This window comes from Rutidosis leptorrhynchoides, chromosome 7, assembly GCF_046630445.1.
Source record: "Rutidosis leptorrhynchoides isolate AG116_Rl617_1_P2 chromosome 7, CSIRO_AGI_Rlap_v1, whole genome shotgun sequence".
Taxonomy (NCBI): Eukaryota; Viridiplantae; Streptophyta; class Magnoliopsida; order Asterales; family Asteraceae; genus Rutidosis; species Rutidosis leptorrhynchoides.
Window position 1 is genome coordinate 67077 of NC_092339.1, and position 10054 is coordinate 77130.

Consider the following 10054-nt stretch of genomic DNA (forward strand, 5'->3'; position numbering starts at 1 on the left):
AACCCTAAAACCTGTTGTGAACGATCAAGACATGGTTGATGTTGTGATTAGCAATGATACAGTCAACAATCCTCAAGCAAATGAGGATTCAACAAAAGATCCAGTCGTTGGGGGTGATGAATCAAAATCCCAAAGAAATGTGCATGCTCCACAAAGCAAAATTATATCGAATAAAAGAATGGTTCGTGCTGTCATCAATGAGGTGTTTGAAGACCCTAAGCTTATTGAAGATGAAGGAAATAAACTTCTTGCCGAAGCTACTATAATAGAAACTTATGTGGATCACTCAGGTAATTAGGTATCCAATAAAAAAAAAAGGAGAAAAGTTGTATTTTTGAAAGCTAAGCATAAGTTTATCAAGGTGGATGATTATGGTAATGTTACTTTGTTGTGTGACCTCATAAGTGATGCTCATGCCCCTAATATTGATACTTTGGTCAAGATGAAAGGTGAGTCTGCTAAAGTTACTCCTCAAACTAAGAAGACAGTAAATAGACTCATGAGAAAATGGCAAACGAAAAATGTTAAGGAAGCTACCAATTATTTACTTCACACATCCTATGGTGTTGGAAGAGATGATGCTATGCTCAAACCAAAAGATAAGGCTGTTAATGTAGCCAGGAAGCTTGTTATGCAACCAGAAGTTACCAAGAACCCTCATACGGATAGGCTACTAGAATCTATAAACTAGAAACCAGAGAAGAAAGATCAATCCATTATACAAGTATTGGATGTCTCTCCTACTGAATTTAAAGCAGGTACAAACTCTAGTGTTGATACAGATATGGTTGTTGATGATGGCAAGGTCACAGAAGGTAAATCTTTTGCTTCTACTGTTAGTAAGGAGGGTAATACTACCCTTAAATTTGCTCTTGATCAACTGGAGTACCTTCCATCTTCTGTTACCTTGTGTGGAGAGAAAGTTGTCCAATTACAGAAAGAACATGTTGAGGTTGGAAGTGCCATGTACTCACTAACTTTATATGGCTATTTTGTGGGTGCTAGAATGCACTTTTCCACTGTTAGATGGCACTTGAGCAGGATGTGGAGGAATTATGGGATAAAAGACATCTCAATGAATAGTTCAGGTTTTTTCCTTTTCAATTTCAGTAGTGAAGATAAAATGATGCAAGTTTTAAGAAGTGGACCATGGATGATTGAAAATGTTCCCATGTTCTTGAAGAAATGGGAGCCAGGGATGTATCTTGATAAAGTTGAGCCAACTGTATTGCCATTATGGGTTGCTTTGATTGATTTGCCTTTTGATCTATGGAATGGTAAGTGTATAAGTAGCATTGTGAGCCAAATAGGGAAACCAATTGCCATGGACAAGGTAACAAAAGAAAGATGTGTTAGACAAACTGGCCAGGCTGGTTATGCTAGAGTGTTGGTGGATATAAATGCAAATGAGGAAATCCCAGATCATATTAAAGCTATCTATCCAAGTCAGAATGGGATCCCAGGCAAATTAATCAAAATCAAGCTTGGATACCAATGGAAGCCTGTTAGATGTTCACATTGTAAGGTATTTGGTCATGACTATGGTAACTGTAGGAGTAGGCCATTAACAGAAGAGGAATTAGATATCAAGAGGAAACAGGCAGATGAGGAGAGGATTAATGAAGAAAGATTAAGGGAAAAGGCTGATGAAGGCTGGCAAACCATGGGTAGAAATAACAAAGTTATAAAAAGTGCAGATGGTAAACCAATCATTAAACAAGCCTAAATTCCCAACAAGACTGGTAATACTAAGGGTAATGCAACAGGTACTCAACTCTTAGGGCAGGCTAGTGGGAATAATGTTAAATCTACTGATAAGCAGGCTAGTACTAGTAAAAGTGATGGGAACTTCACTAACAGTAACAAAAACAAGAATAATAGGGGTTCTTGGGTCAAGGTAGGAGAAAAGAATAGTAGCAGTGGTATCAAGATTGGAGAAAAGAAGAACAATGGCAACAAGGGTGGTGCCCTAGGTGAGGGTAGTAACAAGAGTAATACTATAGGGGGAATAATACTAAGAGTAAAGCTGCTAATGGTAATAAAAAGGATAGTAAGTCTAATGGAATTGAAGCAAATAGTAATATTCAAGGTGATAAGGACAAAGGAAAAGGCATTATGGGTGTGAATGATAACAAAAAGGGATCCACATTTAAGCAAAACAAGTTTGGGGCATTAGTTGATGAATCAGATGAAGAGGTGACAGATGAATATGATAAGGAATGGAAGTTGTGGGAATCTAGAAAAGATTACTTAAAATCATGTGCCAACCCTAAATTTTTGCCATCAGGATTAACAGTCAATACATGGTCTACAGAAGATAAAGAGTTTTTCAAATTCTTATGTAAAAAGCAAGGTATTGGCTTTATTAAACCTAGTACCTGTGATGATTCTGATGAGGAAGATGTGTTATCTAAAAATGATGGTACAGCTACTCTGATGAAGGATGTTGATATGAATTCTAGTGAAGGTATTGTGAATGGAGATGGGTCCCACCCCAAAACTGTTCCCAATGTTTAAACTAGCATGTTGGAATATTAGAGGTATGAATCCTACCTCTAAACAAGAGGAAGTTAAAAAAACTAATTAGGAATAACAATTGTAGTGTCTGCTGTATTGTTGAGACTAGGGTTTTATCTAAAAAGCTAGACAAAGTTTGTAATTATGTGTTTGGTAATTGGTATAGAGCTGCAAATAACTCTAGTTGCTTAGGTGGAACTAGAATTGTAGTAGGATGGGATCCTAATGAAGTCACATGTAATGTTATTCATCATACAGACCAGGTCATACATTGTTTGATTGAGCAAATTAATGACAATAAAAGGTTCTACTGTTCTTTCATTTATGCCTCAAACAATGATTCCAGAAGAAAGAAGTTATGGGAGGAGCTTTTTGCTTTCAACAATATTGTTAGTGACAGCCCTTGGCTTGTCATTGGTGATTTTAATATAAGCTTGAATCCTGAAGATAGATGTTCTGGACCTTCTGTTGTTACCAGCTCCATGCTTGCTTTTAGGGAATGTGTGAATGATATTGAGATTGAAGACATTAACCAATCTGGCCTCTTTTACACTTGGAACCAAAAGCCTCATGCCATTGGTCCAGAAATAGGTGTCTTAAAGAAGATTGATAGAGCTATGGGTAACCCTAGTCTCATTACTCATTTCCCTAGAGTTTTTGCAGAGTTCCAGCCATATGGTGTATCTGATCATACTCCCATTGTCATCTCCTTTCCTAACATGGCTAAAAAGAAGGTTAAACCCTTTAGATTCAACAACCATTTAGCTGATAAACCTGATTTCCTGCCTTTGATCAATGATGTTTGGTGTGAGCATGTTACTGGATATAAGATGTTTTCTGTTGTGACTAAGCTCAAGAAAGTGAAGAAGCAAATGAGGAAGCTTAACACTATTAATGGTAATGTCTACAAGAAAGCTGCTCTTTTGAGGGAGGACTTATTAATGGTGCAACAACAAATCAATGATGATCCTTGTAACATTCAACTTAGGGAGGATGAATGTGTTCTATTTAAAGCTTATAAAGAAGCCATTGTTGAGGAGGAAAAGCTCTTGATTTAAAAAAGCAAAGTTCAATGGTTGAGAGAAGGTGATGCTAATACTGCCTATTTTCACAAGGTCATCAAAGCCAGGAACAATAGAAACAGAATTGAGTGTGTTCAAGATACTAATGGGGTCAGCTTTGTAGGCAATGAGGTGCCTGAACAGTTTGTTAAACATTTTGAAAGCATGTTGGGCACATCTCATGATGTCTCTCAAATTGATAGACCAGAAGTCCTTTTTAAAAATAAACTCAATCTTGAGTCTGCTGAATTTATGGTTAGAATGGTGGATGATTAAGAAATTAAAGAAGCTTTATGGGATATTGATGAGTCTAAATCCCCAGGTCCTGATGGTTTCAATTCAAAGTTCTTTAAATCTGCTTGGACAATGGTGGGTGATGAAATCATTACTGCAGTAAAGGAGTTTTTTGTTAATGGAAGGCTTCTTGGTGAGGTTAATGCTACCTTAATTGCTTTGGTCCCTAAAACTGAATGCCCTTTGAAAGTGGGTGATTACAGGCCAATTTCATGCTGCAATGTGTTGTACAAGATCATAAGCAAGATCTTAGCTAATAGAATTAAGGGTGTCTTAGATGATCTTGTTGATGAGAACCAATCTGCTTTTATTCCTGGCAGGCAGATAAGTGATAATGTCCTTTTAGCTCAAGAATTGATGAGGGGTTATAACTGGAAGAAAGGTAAGGGTAGATGTGCTTTCAAAATTGATATTCAAAAGGCCTATGATACTGTGAACTGGGAGTTTATGAGAAGTATATTGCAACATTTTGGTTTTCATCCTAAGATGGTGAATTGGCTTATGGTTTGTATGTCTACACCCTCTTTTGCCATTTCTATTAATGGAGACCAACATGGTTACTTTAAGGGTAAAAGAGGCCTAAGGCAAGGTGACCCTATCTCCCCATACTTATTCACATTAGTTATGGAGATCCTCACCTTGTGTATCAAAAGAAAGATTGAAGAGAGTGAAGGTTTCAAGTACCACCCTGAATGTCAAAAACTTAGTATCACTCATTTGTGTTTTGCAGATGACCTTATGATGTTTTGTAATGCTGACTCAAGATCTGTCCAAATCTTGAGTAATGCTCTTAATGAATTCAGTAGTTACTCAGGTTTGAACCCTAATATGTCCAAAAGCACCACTTTCTTTGGTAATGTATCTGTTCAGCAGCAGGAAGATGTCATCTCTATCTTACCTTTTGATGTTGGTTGCTTTCCTGTTAGATACTTAGGGTTACCCTTGATTTCCACTAGATTATATGCCAAGGATTGTACAAGTTTGCTTGAGAAGGTTAGAAAAAGGATCCAAGACTGGAAAAACAAATCACTGTCTTTTGCAGGTAGGCTTCAGTTAATCAAGTCTGTCCTTATTTCTATTCAGGTTTACTAGATTTCCATGTTTATCATTCCTAAGAGTGTGGTTTATGACATTGAGAAAATGCTGAGAAGCTTTCTATGGAATGGTAATGATAAGGGTAAGGTACTTGCCAAGGTGTCATGGAAGGATATAAGCTATGATAAAAGTCAAGGTGGTTTGGGAATTAGAGATATCCATTTATGGAATAAAACTTTTATTACTAAACATATATGGAACTTGGTGTCTAATAAAAAATCTATATGGGTTAGATGGATCAAGGAAAATAGAATTGGTAATAAGAAGTTTTGGGCTATGGATGGTGAAGTTGTGGAGGCATCTAGCAGCTGGAGAGGTATTCTAAGAATCAAAGAGTCTGTTAGAAACAATTTTTTCATAAACTGGGTGATGGTAGAGGTACTTCCATATGGTATGACTACTGGTACCCCTCTGGTCCCTTGTGTAAACTTATGACTAAAAGAGATTTTCTGGCTAGTGGCCTTTCATTAAATAGCAGCATGGATGAGATCATTGAAGGCAGTGTTTTCAGATGGCCTGACATTTTTATGCAGAGATATAATCATATTTTCTCCATTATGCCTGCAATTAATGCTAATCAAAGAGATGAGGTCAAGTGGGTTTCTAGTGATGGTAAGCTTAATGAGTATAGTACAAGTAGAGCTTGGATGGATATGAAGATCAAGAGAAAAAAAGTGAATTGGAGCAAACTAGTGTGGTCCTCTCAAAATAGTCCCAGGCATGCCTTCATTCTTTGGGTTGCAGCTAATGAGAAATTGACTACTCAAGACAGGCTTGAAAGTTGGCTGATCAGTAATGACAAACTTTGTGCTTTCTGTAATCAAGTCAAAGACTCACACACCCACATTTTCATTGAATGCCAGTATGCTAAAGATGTGTGGGATCACTTCAGAAACAAAGCTGATTTGGATGATGTGATTGATATTGTGTATAATGGTGGCATTATGTGGATGGATCTGTTTAATATGCTAGCCAATAAAAAATGCAGTAAATCTATTTGGAGCATTATTAGAAGATTGGTGGTGGCTGCAATTATCTACCACATTTGGCAGGAAAGAAATGCTAGGCTTTTCAAAGCTAGCCAAAGGAATGTTGATACTTTATGTAAACACATTGAAGAGGTTGTTAGATTAAGGCTCATGGGGCTTAAAATCCTCAAATCTCATCTTTCTGTTGTTGCAGCTGGTATTTGGAAGTTTAAAGTTATGGATGTCAACCAAAAAAGTCAAAATGTTAGCTCAAATCAATGACTTTGGTGTTGGGGAGCACTATTGGAGGTATTTGGGTAATTGGGATTTGGTTTGGGCTGGAGATATAAGGGGGAGACGGGTAGATGCAGCCTTCATTTTTGGTTTTAATCTTAAGTCTATCTATGTCCTCTCAAACCCTAGTCAAACTGAGTCAACTGTCATTTTGCATTACTTGAGTCATTTTGTAATGAGGTTGCAAAATAGGGTCTGGGTGAGTAAAAATAATGTGCTGGAGGTTAGCACTCTTAGAATAACCCTGGGAGATATAAGGTGGTGTCTTTTTATTTTCTTTATTTATTTTACCATTTTTAATTTCCCTAACTCTAATCTTAGGATTATATGGAATACTGTCTTTTTTAACAGTGGAATAGCCAAGGCTTTGCTGAAATTGCTTGTTAGAAGGTGTAGATGAAGTATCTTCATTTTTAATTTGGGTAGACAAGAATTGAAGATGCATAGTTTTGTGGCTATTCACTGTAGGTGTGCCAAACCTGAGTCATGTCAGCATGGTCATGAGTTTTTAAGTCTGTCTTTTGAGTCTTGGGTTCATATATGGGGTTTTGGAGTTATAAGGTGGAGCTGGGTAGTTTATTCATCTGCTTTAAGTCACCATAAGAGTCATTTCCTTCCTGAACCCAACCCCCAACCCCCAACCCCACACCCCAACCCCCAACCCCCAACCCCCAAACCCCCAACCCCAAACCCCAAACCCCAAACCCAAACCCTAAACCCTAAACCCCTAACCCCTAACCCCTAACCCCTAACCCCTAAACCCTAAACCCCAAACCCTAAACCCCAAACCCCAAAACCCTAACCCCAAACCCCAAACCCCAAACCCCAAAACCCTAAAACCCAAAACCCCAAACCCCAAAACCCTAAACCCTAAACCCTAAACCCTAAACCCTAAACCCCTAACCCCTAACCCCTAAACCCTAAACCCTAAACCTTAAACCGTAAACCCTAAACCCTAAACCCTAAAACCCTAAAACCCTAAAACCCTAAACCCTAAACCCCAAACCCCAAACCCCAAACCCCAAACCCCTACCCCCTAACTGTAGTGACCCGAACTTTTCCATGTTTATATATATATATATATATATATATATATATATATATATATATATATATATATATATATATATATATATATATATATATATATAAATGAAATTGTTATTTACATGATTAAGTGTTTCCAACATGTTAAGCAATCAAACTTGTTAAGACTTGATTAATTGAAATAGGTTTCATATAGACAATTGACCACCCAAGTTGACCGGTGATTCACGAATGTTAAAACTTGTAAAAACTATACGATGACATATATATGGTTATATATATAGTTAACATGATTTTATTATAAGTATGTATCTCATTAGGTATTTTAACAATGAGTTATATACATAAAAATGAGACTATTAATTTAAGAAACTCGAAAACGATATATATAACGATTATCGTTATAACAACATCTTACTAGGTACATATGAATCATATTAAGATATTGATACACTTGGTTAATTATGTTAAATGATAAGTAAATATATTATTAAGTGTATTAACAATGAAATACATATGTAAAAATAAGACTACTAACTTAATGATTTCGAAACGAGACATATATGTAACGATTATCGTTGTAACGACATTTAACTGTATATATATCATACAAAGATATATTATATATCATAATATCATGATAATATAACAATTTAACATCTCATTTGTTATAATAAACAATGGGTTAACAACATTCAACAAGATCGTTAACCTAAAGGTTTCAAAACAACATTTACATGTAACGACTAACGATGACTTAACGACTCAGTTAAAATGTATATACATGTAGTGTTTTAATATGTATTCATACACTTTTGAAAGACTTCAAGACACTTATCAAAATACTTCTACTTAACAAAAATGCTTACAATTACATCCTCGTCCAGTTTCATCAATAATTCTACTCGTATGCACCCGTATTCGTACTCGTACAATACACAGCTTTTAGATGTATGTACTATTGGTATATACACTCCAATGATCAGCTCTTAGCAGCCCATGTGAGTCACATAACACATGTGGAACCATCATTTGGCAACTAGCATGAAATATCTCTTAAAATTACAAAAATATGAGTAATCATTCATGACTTATTTACATGAAAACAAAATTACATATCCTTTATATCTAATCCATACACCAACGACCAAAAACACCTACAAACACTTTCATTCTTCAATTTTCTTCATCTAATTGATCTCTCTCAAGTTCTATCTTCAAGTTCTAAGTCTTCTTCATAAATTCCAAAAGTTCTAGTTTCATAAAATCAAGAATACTTCCAAGATTGCAAGTTTACTTCCAAGTTTTCTAAATCCATTCCAAGTAATCATCCAAGATCAAGAAACCTTCGTTACTTACAGTAGGTTATCTTTCTAATACAAGGTAATAATCATATTCAAACTTTAATTCAATTTCTATAACTATAACAATCTTATTTCGAGTGGAAATCTTACTTGAAATTGTTTTCGTGTCATGATTCTGCTTCAAGAACTTTCAAGCCATCCAAGGATCCTTTGAAGCTAGATCTATTTTTCTCATTTCCAGTAGGTTTATCCAAGGAACTTGAGGTAGTAATGATGTTCATAACATCATTTGATTCATATATATAAAGCTATCTTATTCGAAGGTTTAAACTTGTAATCACTAGAACATAGTTTAGTTAATTCTAAACTTGTTCGCAAATAAAAGTTAATCCTTCTAACTTGACTTTTAAAATCAACTAAACACATGTTCTATATCTATATGATATGCTAACTTAATGATTTAAAACCTGGAAACACGAAAAATACCGTAAAACCGGATTTACGCCGTCGTAGTAGCACCGCGGGCTGTTTTGGGTTAGTTAATTAAAAACTATGATAAACTTTGATTTAAAAGTTGTTATTCTGAGAAAATGATTTTATTATGAACATGAAACTATATCCAAAAATTATGGTTAAACTCAAAGTGGAAGTATGTTTTCTAAAATGGTCATCTAGACGTCGTTCTTTCGACTGAAATGACTACCTTTACAAAAACGACTTGTAACTTATTTTTCCGACTATAAACCTATACTTTTTCTGTTTAGATTCATAAAATAGAGTTCAATATGAAACCATAGAAATTTGATTCACTCAAAACGGATTTAAAATGAAGAAGTTATGGGTAAAACAAGATTGGATAATTTTTCTCATTTTAGCTACGTGAAAATTGGTAACAAATCTATTCCAACCATAACTTAATCAACTTGTATTGTATGTTATGTAATCTTGAGATACCATAGACACGTATACAATATTTCGACCTATCATGTCGACACATCTATATATATTTCGGAACAACCATAGACACTCTATATGTGAATGTTGGAGTTAGCTATACAAGGTTGAGGTTGATTCCAAAATATATATAGTTTGAGTTGTGATCAATACTGAGATATGTATACACTGGGTCGTGGATTGATTCAAGATAATATTTATCGATTTATTTCTGTACATCTAACTGTGGACAACTAGTTGTAGGTTACTAACGAGGACAGCTGACTTAATAAACTTAAAACGTCAAAATATATTAAAAGTTTTGTAAATATATTTTGAACATACTTTGATATATATGTATATATTGTTATAGGTTCGTGAATCAACCAGTGGCCAAGTCTTACTTCCCGACGAAGTAAAAATATGTGAAAGTGAGTTATAGTCCCACTTTTAAAATCTAATATTTTTGGGATGAGAATACATGCAGGTTTTATAAATGATTTATAAAATAGACACAAGTACGTGAAACTACATTCTATGG

General features: G+C 35.2%; 1 protein-coding gene across 1 annotated transcript; it reads left to right on the forward strand.

Annotated features, from left to right (window-relative positions):
* Window positions 1–784: 784 nt before the first annotated feature.
* LOC139857803 (uncharacterized) lies at window positions 785–3575 on the forward strand. The gene is made up of 4 exons (XM_071846640.1): window positions 785–1700; window positions 1767–1973; window positions 2072–2486; window positions 2684–3575. Exons 1-4 carry the CDS (start codon window positions 785–787, stop codon window positions 3573–3575), a joined length of 2430 nt encoding a protein of 809 aa, XP_071702741.1.
* The last annotated feature ends 6479 nt before the right edge of the window (window positions 3576–10054 follow it).

Excerpts from the sequence above, each read along its gene's own strand:
- LOC139857803 (XM_071846640.1), top strand. The coding sequence starts at position 785 with ATGGTTGTTGATGATGGCAAGGTCACAGAAGGTAAATCTTTTGCTTCT. Across the intron at positions 1,701-1,766 it reads AGTTATAAAAAGTGCAGATG|GTACTCAACTCTTAGGGCAG; the intron begins GTAAACCAATCA and ends GTAATGCAACAG. Across the intron at positions 1,974-2,071 it reads CAACAAGGGTGGTGCCCTAG|CAAATAGTAATATTCAAGGT; the intron begins GTGAGGGTAGTA and ends ATGGAATTGAAG.